General features: G+C 42.5%; 1 protein-coding gene across 1 annotated transcript in view; it reads right to left on the reverse strand.

The window, feature by feature from the left end:
* The window catches only part of LOC124289688 (echinoderm microtubule-associated protein-like 6), a 45776-nt gene extending 30102 nt beyond the window's left edge, over positions 1-15674 (reverse strand). The window contains 8 exon segments of the mRNA XM_046726313.1: positions 5614-5870; positions 6192-6329; positions 11919-12120; positions 12660-12795; positions 13032-13286; positions 14011-14109; positions 14617-14776; positions 15406-15674. Coding sequence (XP_046582269.1) covers positions 5614-5870; positions 6192-6329; positions 11919-12120; positions 12660-12795; positions 13032-13286; positions 14011-14109; positions 14617-14776; positions 15406-15602 — 1444 coding nt within the window. The 5' untranslated portion in view covers positions 15603-15674.
* Positions 15675-16148: the final 474 nt, after the last annotated feature.

A 16148-nucleotide genomic window follows, 5' to 3' on the forward strand; every position in this document is an offset into this window, starting at 1 on the left:
GCACCTGCTTCAAGACAGCCCCCCCCCAACACCAAGGGGAAAAGGTAACTGAATCGGAAAGCTCACAATTTTAACGTCCAGTTCCAAAACAACACCACATGACTTCCACTACTTACCACAGTTAGGTCATAACAGTGTGCTAAGGTACTTAGAAGAATGCTACAAAATCCATAGGAAATCGGGAAGGACTCACTACACTGACGTGATTGCTCTGTGGAGTAGAGGTCAGCAAGTGAGATTGTCGAACACTTCAGCATCGCAAAATATGAGAAACTAACCATCTGTAGATCCGTGTAAAGAGAAATTGCAATACCTCAATAAAACTGAGTGAAGAGTTCTAATCCCAGAGAACAAAGAAATACAATGCCAACTGTACTTATCTGTGTTGATGGGCCGACGACAAATGCTGGGCCAGGACAACGGGTCCGAACTGGTGCAGACCTTGGACATCCATTACAGATGAGTCCCTCAAATAATGCGAAGAGAAGACAGTGTCCGAATGCCAAAAACAACCCTCTATGATGGCTGTCAGGGAGCAGTTGATATGTAAGGCCATCGTTGAAGCTAATCCCCGGGTCTCATGTGGATTGGATGCGGTCTGGGGTGGGAGTCCAGCAGAGGCGTACGCCCTCAGTATGGTAGCACACATTCAGAAAGACAATGTTTTCCAGGAGACCTCCGCCTTCAATGCAGTAGAAAGCGGGATGAATAACCTCCTATGAAGTCGGCAGCGTTCTTCTGAGGCAGCAAGGAAGATACGTAGAGCTCTGACAGGGCCCAGAGACAAATCTTCAAAATCATCTGGCCTGATAATGGTTGACAACGTTGGGATGGTAAACATTCTATCCGTTTGTCCGGGCAACTGGTTCTTCGCGACAAAGTCCCAGAAATACTTTGCCATGGGTTTTCCGTTCGAATCGCATACTATTAACATCAAGTGTGTGTAACTCCAAAATACGAGCCGCAGTAGCCAACGCTACTAGAAAAAAAGTTTTCAACGTTATTTGTTCAAAATTCTTGTTTTGTAGAGGTTCATAGTCACTGGATACCAAGAGAAGGAGGACAACCGACAGGTCCCAGGCAGGACCAAAAAGCAGTCGAATCCTGCTAGTCGCAAGTAACTTCTGAACTACCTTGGGTAGTGGAGCTGGGGGAGGAAACACGTATGCGTTCAGGCCTTCCCACGATATGGCTAACGTGTCGCGGTCCCCGCCTGAGGATCCGGGATTGGGGACACGAACCGCAGGAACTGATGGTTGAAACGAGTGGCGAACAGGTCTTTGTCCGGTCGTGATAACAGGTATATCAGTGATTGGAATATCAGAGGCAGCAGTTTCCATTCTGTGGGTGACGGGCGTTTGGGACGTGACAGAGTGTCGGCGAGCACATTCCTCGCCCCAGGAATGGGTCTAGCTCTGGCAATGATGTTGAGTGAATTGTTTAGATGATAAAACCGAGAGGTCCACTTGAGCAGAGTAGCCGAGCCTTGCAAGCCCAGGTGGTTTATGAACCATACTACCATCGAATTGTCTGACTGAATCAGTAGATGGGACGACTGTAATTCTAAATGCTGAATAGTGAGAATAACAGCACTGAATTCAAATTTGTTGATATGAAGGGCCCTTTCTCTGGACAACTGCCTGGCCACTTAATGATGGAGAAAGTGAACGCCCCTGCCCTCGAGAAATGTGTTGACGAAAGGGCACCAAAGAGACTCAGGCGCAAACATTCAGTTCGTCGAACCACCAATGAAGGATTGGATGCAGTTGCACGGGTAGACGAATAAGTTCCCTGCGGTAGCCGTCCGAATGTACTGGCGCAGGAAGATCTGAAGAGGGCGAAGCTTCAGCTAGCCCCTGTAAGTCAGTTCTTGTACCGACGTCAACCACCCTAGTAACTCCTGCCACTGGCGAAGAGTTCTGGGTTGGGCCAGCACTAGTGGTACTGTGCACTGAATCTTGTCCCACCTGTCCTTGGGCACAAACATCATGGCCTGTCGTGAGGACTGACTGACTGAGTTTATACCGCTTTTAGCAATATTCCAGCAATATGTTAGAAATGCCGTGTTGGAATACTGCCCCGATAAAATGTAACCGTGTTGGTGTTACCTCAGATTTCTTGTAATTCAGCATCCACCCTAATTGCGTGAGCAACCTGATGGTGAACTGCCTGTGGAGATAAAGGACGACTGGATCCTGCTGGCACAGTCGTCCATATAGTTCTCCAGTGTCATGCCTTGACAATGCAGGTAGGTTGTTACCCGAGTAAATAGCCACGGTGCCGTAGATATGCCAAACCAGGATCCTCCATTGGTAATGACACCCCTCGAAAGTGAATCGAAGATACTTCCGATGGTCTGTATGTATCAGGATCTGAAGGTAGTAGGCATCTCGCAGGTCGAGGGAAATGAGAGGCCTACCAACTCTTGCCTCTGACAAAGGCATCAATTAGTCGATCTACCATGACAGTACTAATGGACAAAGGCATAAGGAATGTTCACATTGTAAATGAAGTGATGACAGTAATAATCGGTGATCTGCTGAACATTTTGTTGGCTAGGATGGCTAGATGGGCTAGATTTGATAAAGGTAGTAGATCACATTGGTGAAATGACATAAAGTGACCTGAAATTGACTGACTGATCGGTGATTTTGGTTTGGCTAGATGGCTAGATATTCCAGCAACAGATGGACACCAGAAATGGGCTTAGTAGATTGTACTGCCATGGTGATTCGTCGGACATAACTGCAGTGACCTCTAACCTGAGTGCTTGAGCTAATGTAGAAAACTGAGTAGCTCCAGCCAAAGTCAAAGTATTATCAGGTGTTTCTGTCCGACACCCTAGGTAAGCAGTCTCTCTCGGCTAGCTGACGAAATCCAGACACAATCACTCTTACTGGGAATGGCACTGTTCATCGTTACTAGCAATTGAAGGCTGGGATTGATATCCGACTCATGGGACCAAGACAAGTCTGTCAGGGCACTTTATACTCACTCTAATCATCAAAATTTCCGGCAAACAAACAGTAGTCCGCCATTTGCAAACGTTACCCACAATGCAACAGTGACAAAAATCAGGACAACACAGTCTTTGGTTAACCGGGCGAGTCACAACCCATAAAATCCAGGCTAAGCGATGCTAGCTACTTGACAAGACATCACTGCTGGTACCATGTGCAGAAACTTGACCCATCTGTCCAGAAGCTTGTTGATGATGTAAAAGGAAGGGTGATGAAGATGACGAACCAGGCCATGATTACACCCAGCAATACAGCAAAACACTGTTACGAGTAGTCTGTAGTAACAAGACAGGTGGTTGTAGACCTGATATCTACGCCAAAGGGTAGTTTCGTTGAACCGAATCATTGATCAAAGGTGAAAATCGGATGGTAGATTACATCTGGAATGAGCCGATTCAGTAAATCAGCTCAGTTGGTAGGCAAGGTCCGAGGTATGGATGATTGACGAATGCTGACGGTTCAGTGATCTTGAACGGCTAAGTGAACCGGTTCAACGATACAGAGGTACAGATAGGCTGCGTATCTGCGTAAATTACACAAATATTTATGTGAAAACTCAATTCCTATTAGGTCTATTGTGCACAGGTACGCTTGAATTTTTGTAAATACTCAATAAATTTGATCTCACAAGTGAACACACAAAATGTCAAATCTTAGCTTGCGTACTGCCGGATGGATGAAATACCTGACGTATATTGAAAGGTTCTATATCAACACATGAACTTGGCAACTTGCAGTATTTCTTACATTACAGATCAAAGTATAAATAACAAACATGTAAACCAACATTTAAACTTTATTATATTTTTACAATTAATGGAAAATGGCAAAATACCCATTTGAGTTCGAGTGAGGTAGGTACAATTTATTTGGTTACTCAAAGGAAAATTAGGATACCCAATTGAAATGAACACAAGCAAGGACATAACTCAATGACCCAAAAAGTGATCTGTAGCTCTGACGATATGAAGCGGTTCAGCCTGGGGAATCGGTATGGCATGGTAAAGCAATTCGGGCTGGTAAATCGATTCAGCTTAGTCATCTGGTTCAGAATGGTGAGCCGGAATGTTGATGTGATCTGGATCGGTTTGGTAATCCGAAACATTTAAATGACCTACGCCGATGGTGAGATCTAGAACGATCAGATGAACTGGTTTGGCGAGGTGAAAACATCCGGCTCACGTGAACTGACGAATTGTTTTGGCAGGAGCCATTTCTGCGAGGCGAGGCGAGCCGTTTCGTTGTGGTGAATCCTTTCGACGATAAGAACCAGTCAAAGATGGCGAATTGATTCAATGTTGTGACCCAAGACGCCGTGGCAAAATGGTTCGGCCTGGTAAATCCATTTGATGTGGCAAACCGATTCGGTGTGGTGAATCCATTTGACGATGTAGATCCGCTGTGTGAGTCAGCTGGCGACACACAGCAGTTCAATGAGGCATAACAACGAGTAGACATCTGACGATGCACCCATAAAATCATCACCTTCCGACATGGGAGCCTTCCAACATCGAGCAGTTAATACGGGTAGTTGAATGCCGGGTTTTGTCAGGTAATGGACCATGTTCTGTTGAAGTATAACGAGTTCTATCTGCCAACCGACGGGAGCAAACACGTTCATATGCTCTAAAAGCGTCTTTGATAAGGGAGAACATTCCCGACAGCGCTTGCCCCAGGAAAACAGACCAATGCAATCCACAAATGACGAGTAGGGATCCAAGGAAGAAAATAATACACTGTGTACAAAATTGCGCTACTTTGGGTCAACTACCCATGATTTATTTCTCATGTTAACTTGTAAGGAAAACTGAGAACTTCACAATACGTCAACACAGTCGTGTGACAAGAAGTAGAATGGTCACTCTGAGGTAGTCATGTGTATAGGTAGGGGAGCATGCTGCACACTTAGCGAGGGACTTAGTGTACCTGTCCTATAAGGAGAGCAGCCTGGAGAACATGGGCGTAAGGACAAGAGAGGCCTACAGGGAAAAGTTCACATTCGTTCCACTCACTGTTGAAGCAAGAGAGAGAAGTGCAAATCGTGAGATAGGATAAGTTTAAAAATTTGGTGTTTTGTCTTTCTTTAAATGAAATGAAAATTGAATTCAGTGAAATTGAAAAATATCTGATTCCCAGAAAAATCATTCAACATGCAGTTTTCAGTAACTGGAAATGTCCAATGTCCTTAACTTTTCAAGTAGTGGGGACATTTCACAAAACCAGAGGACACACAATTACTTCTTCTTAAAGACAGTGAGTACCCTTATTCACACAATGAGTCAGTTTCACTTTTGATATTTAATTTATTGAGCAAAAGGGCAGGCAGTGGTCGTGCACTGATATCCTGAAGCGATAAAGCATACATACACACTATATTTATGAACCTTTACCTGGCATGGCCCTTGGTCTTTAAGCAATACCAGTGTATACATGATCTTGAGCTTCACCACAATAATACATGTTCCAAAATGTGTCAGTGTTCACATTCTTCCAGTATCAAGGTGACAAGTAGTCTTCAGCTTCAGCTGATAACACTGTGTGTACACTGGGTCACACAACAAAACAGAACCCACCTCTATATAAACAGGATTACCTGGCATCTTGAAGAAAAGCCTCTCAGCTGCACCACTGTTTGTCTGCAGGTACTTGCTGTCCTCGGACCAGTCCAAGTGGGTGATGAAGCTGGAGTTCCCAGAGCAGGTGCCGACACGCTTGTAACGCTGCTCCACGGAATAGATGTCTACAAAGTTGTCATTGGAGCCCACTGCCAGGAACTTGCCACATGGTGAGTACTTCATCTCATGGATCATTTCCTTTCTGTCTTTGATGTGGGCAATTTCACTCAGGTCTCTGGACAGTGTACAATAATATATCTAGAATGACTGTATTTAAAATAATGTCAGTTTTAGTTATGTTACTTCCCAAAAGTATTTTTATGATTTTTCTAATGACATATGTTACTGAGTTATTTGTGTAAGATGATAGAGTTTATTCTCCTTCAATGTTTCGAACCTTCCGGGATGCACCCTCACAAAAATTACATGCAACACACCATCTTCATCAAATTGGTGATGTTCTTAATTGCTTCCAATATATCAATACAACATGGGCTGCAGTGTGTTAAGATGAAATATCTTGAGTTATAAACAGGGAAGATCAGTGAAGGATTACCTTGATCTCAGCACCATGAAAGAACCATCTGTAAATCCTGCTGCAATGTGCTGACCCTCATTGTCAAAACTACAGGAGCGGATTTTCTGGTCTAATGTTGATTTAGACAACAGCTCAAAGTTGTTCATGTTCCACAAACTGTACAGACAAAATGCATGTGTGCTTTTAAAATATTCTGCCAGACTTTTAGCAGAGGTCACTCATGATCAGTATTTAACTTTAAAGGTTGTGTCTTGACATGAGCACTTGGCATACTATACAGAGACTTGCCACACTTTAATTTCTTTGATATGACATGTTACAACTTAAACAGTAAAAACAAGGACTTTTTCTTCATAATATATTCGAACCAACCTGTAGAGGTTGCTGATTCTTTGAAGAGTGTCCTCCTTGGGGTACTTATAAGCATTTTATGTCCATTAAAAATTCCTACGACAGTTGTAACAATATTTTGAATAAAATATTTACAAAACAAAAAACTTGTTTTTGTCTTGTTCGACCACACCTGCAGGGCTCCACGGGACCTCACAGCCAAGAGAAGGTAACTCTAACCTTCAACCTGCTGATCGTGATCAGACGAATGTGGGGTGGTGGGTGGCCCTACCCCAAGAAGGACTCTTCAAAGAATCAGAAACCTCTGCAGGTTGGTTTGATTCTTTTTCAGAAGAAGTCCTCCTTGGGGTACTGATAAGCATAAGACAGACTCCCGAAGAATAGAGTTGGGAGTGGCATTTTGTCTGGCAAAAGCGAATCCCAATTCAAGTGGAATTCTCCAATCTAAAATTAGATTAAGATCGCATCCAGTCACTTGACCTCCTATGCTGATTAGGCGAGGATACGAATCAGGATCAGGGGTCGAACAATTGCCGAGCTAATAAGTTACTGCAAACTATGGGCTTGAATGCACTCTTTTTTGAAGAGGACTTGGCCGGGGCCTTGATAAAACCCAGAGAAATTAGCCCCGCTAAAAACTTTCTGAGGAAATCGAATGAGTGCAATGCCATTGTATGTGTGAAAGGCAGGATAAAACGCCCCCAACAAACGCTCTCGGTGCGAAGAGGGTAAGTGTAAACCCCCATCACCCAAAACGCTGATTAACACAAGACTCCCAAATACCAAAATCTCGGCAAGAGGGAAATGCTGTTAGCGTACAATAATCCCCAGAATAGTGAATAGCGTAGCCGAACTTGTGTTGTTCACTATTACATATGACATGCCCCTTGAAGAGAAGCACTCCACACAGTGAGTGGGGGTTTTGTACACATTTCTGTCGTAAGACGTGTTAATAGCATATAACTGGTTATTGGTTCAAAACCTGCCCTGTCCTCTCTTGCCTTTAAGTGAGAAGGACGTAAGGGACGTATGTACACCCAAACCCGACCTGACACGAAAGGGTTTATATGATGTAGTGATATGAACCATATACTGGGCATATAGACATTGAACACAGAACCGATGCCAATGACCAGTTACTCACTTGGTCAGGGTGGCAGGACACTCTCCACTGAAGAGAACCGAAAGACCGAACCGAGCATGATCCTTAGAATGCGTGTCAAGTTGGTAATGGCGAATGAAGGTGTTCGTCCGGCTCCAAAGAGCGACAGAACAGATCTCTTTGTTCAGCAGTGCTGCTGTGTATTGTCATCGAAGCAGCATCTGCCCTCACCAAGTGTGCCTTCAACCCCTCGAGGGAAGATAAACCTTAGCATTGTAACCGAACAGATTATGGAAACAAGCCAACAAGATAAAGTCTGCTTGCTCGCCACCAAACAACAGAACAGATGGGTACATGTACAGATCCCTTTCGTTCGTTCACTATAGTTACTCCAACGGGTGAGCACTCGAAGGTTTGGTCCCCGATGTGGAAGGCTGGGTAAGCGTTGGAAGTTCAATATGAGCTGTCATGTGGAAATCAAGATCGATCTGAGAGTGGTAGGTATCCGGGGGGCGAATACTGACATGATCAGGATGAATCACTGTCAGTGCCGGGTCAGTGGATATCGCATGGATGTCCCCAACTCTTCTACCAGGGCTCACCAATACAAGCAAAGCCGTCTTCCCGGTCAACAAGTGAAGTGGGAGAGATGACAGACTTGAAAAGTCAGGGCCAGACAGCCAATTGAGAACAATTGGCAATTTCAAGGTGGGTTAGGTCGCCACCAAGGCGGTCGAACCCTGTTCATGCCAGCTACGAAGCACTGTGCAAGAGGATGCTGCCTAGGCAGAGCACCATCGAATGCAGAGATGCCAACCCTAATTTAGCCCAATTAGTATTTTGGTCAAAAACTGATTCAAAAATTAGTATTTGTTGGCCAAAATTAGTATTAACTTTTCCAAAGAATTTTCATATTAAATAAAAATATTAAACATATAGTCTAAGACCTTGTTATTAACGTTATACTCAACTAAATCAGTAGTACATATCCGCATATAGCTTGATACTGAATATAATGTGATCGAAATTTATTGCTCGTGTAATTTATTCCTCGTGTCTGGAGGTTAGACCCGACAGAGGCCAAGCCACCTAGTGAATCCGAGGATTCGGGTGTGGCGCTCTGTTCAGAGTGAGAATGTCTGGCCGTAAAGGTAATTCGAATCCTGGCATGCGGGTTCGAACACTAACCTCACTATTGTCAATTCCAGCACATTGATGTGCAAGTTGTGACCATGTTGTCCAGAGACCGCAGATCGCCCAGAACATCGCCCCAACCCTGGAGGGATGTATCTGTTGGGACTGAGAGCGACGGCGTCTCCAGGGGGAGCCCCTTGGAGAGACGCCCGACGTCTGTCCACCACTGCAGATGAGGAATCAACCACTCTGACGTCTCGAGAAACTTCTTGCAGCTCTCTGAATGGGACCCCAGGTGTACCAAAGCTTGCTGTATGGGTCTGATCCTCAAACCCGAATCACCCCCCAAGAAAGACCGGATCCTGCTTCGAGACTGACAATTCGAAATTGACAATTCAGCCCAATTTCGTAAGAGTGTCCAACACTGATCGTGAGGTTTCCAGACTCAACTGTTGTTCTAAAACCCTGATGCGCCAGTCGTCTAAGTACGGGTAACAACACCAGCACTGCGATCTGGCTATCTGAGATCAGATTAGATCACTGGGCACAGTGTCTCCATCTTGAAACCATCTCGATGGCTGCCTTGCCCAACAAAGACTAGATCTCAGCATGGAGTATATTTGCCTTCTCCCAGGAAGCCGACACTGGTGTGTGCCACTCTCTGACAGGGTTTTGCGGCAGAATACAGTAAATCCCTACAGTCGGCAACATATCGTTGCTGGTGCCGGGGCACCTGAGGGATTGACAAGAAGCTCGACAGACTTCTGTTTTCCTCGAAACAGCCCCAGGTGCCATAAGCGATAACCGCACTCATCATTTGGCTGGCACAGCTACAAATGCTGTCCCTAGCCAGATGAAAGTAGACCTCCGTCAGGTCCCGCCTAGAGTCACCGATGAGGAATCACCGGCGCTCTTTCCCCTTTCCACCAGCTCCCTCTGCAGAGCAGAGAGATGTGCCGAGTGGAGCATACAGCGACGACAGACTGACAGTAGAATGTGAGGCCGTGTCCCAGATGTCTTGCTGGAAGCAAGGCGTCAATAGACATCAGGCCGAGACCTGAACTACCGGCACCAGGGATCTGCGCCCTACCGGTGCCAAAGTCCGGGTTGGTGCTACTCCTGAGGTTCAAGTCCGAACCCCAATCCTGAGACACGTAGGAGTAGCCTGATAAATCAGGGTTCCCCTGGTACTACCAAAAGCGCACTGAGCATACAGATACATGGCCTATAGCACTATATAAATACCCATATATATATATATATATATAAAATACCCATATATATATATACCTATACTACCCATCAAATGTTTAGACTCACTAGTGTAAATGTAGTCACTTACTTCAGTCAACTGTTCTAAACTAGATTTTGCTAAATATTCGATAATGTTTAAAGGTACTGTTTACATATGAACTGATGTATTGTAAAACAAAGTCGTAATGCTGAAAAAATTATTTTCATGAGTTCAAAAAATCATGAAACACAGTGAAAATTGGCAAATTTTAACAACACTTTACACCAAAACGCAGCTGTTCACCTGCACGATATTTGCACATGCTTTTCAGAAAATTGATGCATGATCCTTGTGCAATTCATCTGCATATTGGTTTGCAGATGGCTCCCCTAAGTTAGTGGAGAAATTCATCTTCGACATAACCGTATATGTACATAAGATATAGTGAGTGCTTTAAGTGATTCTAAACCTGAGGCGTAAAAATCCCAGGCAAAAAACACAACCTTGGTCACCATGACATTTGTTGTGTGTATTCATATGTAATGTGTATATGTATAACACAACACAATGTAACGTAACAGGAAAAAATGAACACAAGGGCACTAAATATAAAATGTAATGCGAAGCAAAACATAAAAGCAACCCTGCAACATTGACTTAACATGTAAACTAACATGTAGAAGAATGTAGTAAGTCGCTCACCGTATCCACCAACTTGTCAAAACATAGCTTGAAGTGGAGAATTTGGCAAAAATAAATAAGGCAATGTGAAAGAACGATGAACGATATTCCCCTAGTAGTATCAAAAAGCGATCGTACAGAAGAAATCACTCGTTGCAAAAAGCACCAGCTTAACGCGATGACGTGTCACAAATAATTATGTATATATGTAATGCGATGTAATTATAAAACACCACCGTTCGAAATACCTGCTTGCCAGACTGCCCGGGACGAGTTATTTTCAGCACGGACTGCCAGATTCTCAAATTCACCTGCCCGATGTCCAGGTTAAAATTTACACATGTATATGAAGATATTTTGTGGGCTGGTAAGTTTTGGTCAGAGCTGGCAAGCTTTGCATCTAACCAGCCCTGTGATCTGGCTGACATTTTGGGGAGTTTCATACCCTGAATATACGCAACAAGAATCCCCAATCTAAAGCTTAGAAGCATTCCAAGCGAAAACACACATAGAAAAGGGTAAGTAGGCCGCCCTGCCAGCCATGGTTTGAAGTGACAAGGTGACATAAAAGTTACAATATTTATGAATGAAAAATTTTCAAAATGCGTTCCCGCAAATATTCCATGCAAATAGTAAAAAGAACCATACATACAGTATTTGTTTCTTTCTCACTCATCTTTATCTTTGTTTACTAGGAATTCAACTTGAAAAAGTTACAGAACAGCATGCATGTCTTCACCATTTAAACGACAGCATGGAAAGTTATGAGTTACAGGTGAAGGTTAGAGTTACCTTCTCTTGGCTGTGGGGTCCCGGGGGGCCCTACAGGGGTGGTCGAACAAGACAAAAACGAGTTTACTATTTTGTAAATATTTTACAACTGTCGTAGGAATTTTTAATGGACATAAAATGCTTATAAGTACCCCAAGGAGGACCTCTTCTGAAAAAGAATGGGATTTATCTAGATATGCTCAGCCTGCAGCAAGGAGATAATGACCAGTATTTATTTTGAATAAAGTAACACACACGCGCACACACACACACACACACACGTCTGCCTCCCAGGGGCAGTTAGTTTTGAATCCTTGGTCAGTACCTGTCTTTATTATCTTCAGTGTTACCATGGGGTTAAAAATCCTTTAGAAACCCATCACAGTGGCAAATCTGAAACTCTTCAAATTGAATATGTGGTTGTCACATTCAGCTTCACACAGACTGTCAGAGTATGGGAAGTGACACTTACCGTAGAGTCTGGTCATCACTCCCTGTGGCAAAGATGGGTTTCCTGGGGTGGACAGCCAAGGCCCATAACTCCCCCTCTGCATGTCCCTGCACAAGGCACTGAGGCTTGTCTCTGTCTTTAACCTGCATCTCAAATACTTCACTGTCCTGAGTCCCCACCAGCGCTCTGTCTCCACGCCAACAGATGCTCCTGATGCAGATACCTACAAAATCACAATATCTTGATAAAGACCAAGCCATTTGCTGTTTCTTTCCAGGAACATTCCCAATATCCCTGGCAGAAAGAAGCAAGTTTACTGAATTAAATTAATGGATAATTACTGATTATCATTATTGTGTTATCATTTGACAAACCAGGTAAAAACAGGAGAATATAGTTTGTATCTCTTAAAAGATACTGCAAGTGCAGAAGATATTGATTAAATCTGTAGGATACTAGGATCATATCAGTCATCATAGCAGGAGGTATTACAAGTATCAAAATAGATAAAAAGTTGGCATATCTACTACCTGCTACTGGTAATCTTTAACCCTACATTACTGCAGTGTCTCTTGAATCATAAAACTAAATCACTGGTTAAATGGTATAGCGATTTCATCAATCAAATAACACGTATAATTCGAAACACGGCAGTTCATCATGACTTAATAAATCTCTGAGATGGTATAAAAGAAGTATGATCATATATTACACCATTCTGGCATTGATACATGGAAAACTATATTCCAATCATAATAATACCTTTATAGCCTTCAGGAGCATTCACAAGGTTGACAGAAGTGATTGGTTTGAAGTCCGGGTCCCAGAATTTGGCCACTCCATCTTTTCCTCCTGATGAATATCCCTCTTCTGACATGTCCAGGGAGTAAACAGGGCCCTAGATGCAGGTCAAGTACATTCAGAATATGTATTACTGGACACAAATCACTTTCATCAATCATGGAGAAATAACACTCATATTAGTGATATAGCTTTAACTGTGCACTTGACAGATAAGGTTGTTTATCAATAATTGTTCATGGTTTTATATATTTACAAAAAAACATTCAAAATTTGTAAGTATTTAAAAAGTAGTATATAAATATTTGTAATTTTCATAGAACACAAACATACATTATGTACACCAGCGATGACTCGATCCAGAGTATTGCCTTTGAAGACATATATGTCTCCACTCAATGTTCCAGCATAGGTCTGATTGTCAGGTCCAAAGGCAAGGCACATCATGGTTTGTATCTCCCCTACTTTACCAAACACGCCCTTCTTGGCAGTGAGAGCATTGCCACACAAGGACCAAAACTTGATGTGCTTCACACCGCATGACACAATGGTGTTGTCTTGGAATGGGTGAAACTGGACATCAAACACCTGCACAAAGAATGAGGTGTGTTGAACAACATTTCAGACATCATTGTCACAGCCAAGACATGTTACAAAAATACATGAATAGGGTAAAAAACAACAACACACACACACACACACACACACACACACACACACACACACACACACACACACACACACACACACACACCTCTTAAAAATGACTTAAGACCACATTGAAGATTTTTTTTTTGCGTTGGCAGAGCCAATGGGGGGTTCAGGGGGTTCAGGGGGTTCGAAACACACACACACACACACACACCCCTCAAAATTCCTGGATCCGCCCATGTTAAGTAAAATTAATGTTAAAATGTCACTCATAAAAACCCAAAGAACTGTTTCAACAAAATAACAAATCTCCTCAGTTAGCCTACCAAGAACACTTGGAATCATAGATAAAACTCAACTGATGCTGACTCAGCAATATTCCAGCTACTGGTATATGATGAAGGCCTGTACAATGACACTGAGTCTCACAACCTGATACATTTGGTTGCCTTGTACGAACAGCATGGCTTGTTTGGGACCTATTCCAACCAAGGGGTCCAATGAATTGTGTTAAGAAACACAGTGAAGAGAGGTTCAGCGTTTTTTTCACATTGTCATGTCATCATGGTCAGGAGCAGTCTCACATAAACCTTGACCTGATCATCATTATCTGATATTAATACAACTTTCATTAAATATAAGTGTGTGGAGAGTCTTTTACTTTGTCTGAGTGACCTCTGACAGTAGATATGATTTTCCCTTTCCTCCAATCCCAGACATTGATGGTGGCATGTTGGTCCATCCCCACTGACACCAGCCTCTGAAACACACCAACAGGACTATCAGTATATAAAATACTGTACAAGAATTTCAAGCAAAACTTTATTTAGGAGACACTGAGAATAAACTTCCTATATACCAATGGGAAAATTCAATAAAGATCACCAGTTTTGCAAACAAACATATGACAGCTAAAAAGGCATCAATTCAGTAACTAAACTTATTGCTCTTCAAATAATTCAAGACATGTTCAGATATCAATTCATCATGTATATCACGTCATGTACTTGAGCCCGGTAAATTGACTTATCACTGAGGGTTTCAAGTAGTTCATGTTATCATGCATTGAAATGTAACCATGGCAACAAAACTGTGAGGTGAGGACATGATACATTGCTGTCACAGCGAAACAAAATATCTGGTTACTGGTTATACTAGCATCCAACATAACTAAACTGAAGTCACTTGAAAGTAAAAACTGCATTTGATAGAAAATATTAAATATGAATAGAATATGAACAAAGATAAAGACTTTATATAAGCTCACACTTCCGTCCTTGTCAAACCCCATTGCAGACACCCCATGTTGATGTCCTTCCTTGAGTATTGATACTGTATCAGTTGAAGCTGTGTCCCAGACACAGATGTAGGGACTCTTGCCTATCTGACCCGTTGCAACCAGAGTGCGATCAGGGTGGAGTGCCAAGCTGGTAAATAATGTCAACATTTAAGGCATTCTGACTAAAATTCTGACTAAAATTAGCATTTAATTTGACTATGAATGACTTGTGCAAAGCACTGGTAATCAAACATGAGAAATATCATGCAATCCAACACCAAATTTAACATAGACAGCTAATAACATATTAGTGAATTGTTGCAGCCACAAAAGTTAAATTAGCAGTTCCAGGGATCAAATAGTAGTACCAGACAAACACTGCATTGCACAGGTAACCCCACTCTACAATCTACATGTTGTAACATGTAAACAAAATCAACTTAGTGTTACAATTTACTTTTCCAAAGAGTATTCCAAAGATGTAGGCAAACTGTTTAAGCAACATGACGAACGTAAACTTGTGAATAAGAAACTATTAAAGGCCTAGCATGAAAACGTGTTGCATAGTAGTTATAAAACTTGCATTTTCTACTGTAGGTAGGCCTAGTAATGATGTCAACACTTCAATATATGTTCTAAAGCCTATCACTAGGGAATTATTGATCTGTTCAGACAATAATAACATGAAATCGGTTTGCAAGTGAACCACCGACGAATGGACAATACTCTTTCAGATGAAGAATATGATTCCTGATAAGAGTGTGTATTTGTTCATACCTGACAATATCATCATCGTGTCCCAGGAAAAACCTCTGTCTGTGTTCTCTTACGTTGTACACGATCCCAACACCGGCAACGAAGTAAACAATGTCCTTGTTTCCAGTGTAAAAGAGGTTATTGCGACACTGGTGGCCTCTGTAGCCATATACCCACTGTAGTCTCAGTTGAGACGTCGGGGCTGTCTTGTCAGCCATGATTCCTGATGAAAATTATTGACAGATCGTACGCTTTTGGACGTGTTTCAACGAGCCATTTCTACCGCCACAAGAAAATTTCTTGAGTACGCATGCGTGTTGTGTATTTTTAGCAGACGGTTACTTCCGGGAACCTGTTCAGTTGTAAACTATTTACCTAACACTCGCCTTTCTTTTACATCTCTTGGGTCAGTAGTCTAGTGACAATGTGTTAAACTATAAACAGTCTCCGAATTGCACAAACCTACACCGAAATATGAAACTCTAACCATAATCGGTTGCCTGAAATCTTGATGATAAAAGTCCATTATGAAATATTTATCTTGTAATATTCGACAATTTTAACTGAGGGATAGTATAATTTATGGCTAGAGGGGGTGCTGATGGTTTTTATGGAGAATTGCTGAACCCACCTAGTACGAGTGTACAAAATTGCTGACCCCCTAGCTCTCCAGAACAAAAAGGGTGATAAGACTACACACCCCCGCCCCCACCCCTAGTCATAAATTATTAACGGTCCCTTACCCTTACTTCTTTTACATCATT

Source organism: Haliotis rubra, unplaced genomic scaffold (genome assembly GCF_003918875.1).
Source record: "Haliotis rubra isolate DU_JTF1 unplaced genomic scaffold, ASM391887v1 Scf447, whole genome shotgun sequence".
Classification (NCBI taxonomy): Eukaryota; Metazoa; Mollusca; class Gastropoda; order Lepetellida; family Haliotidae; genus Haliotis; species Haliotis rubra.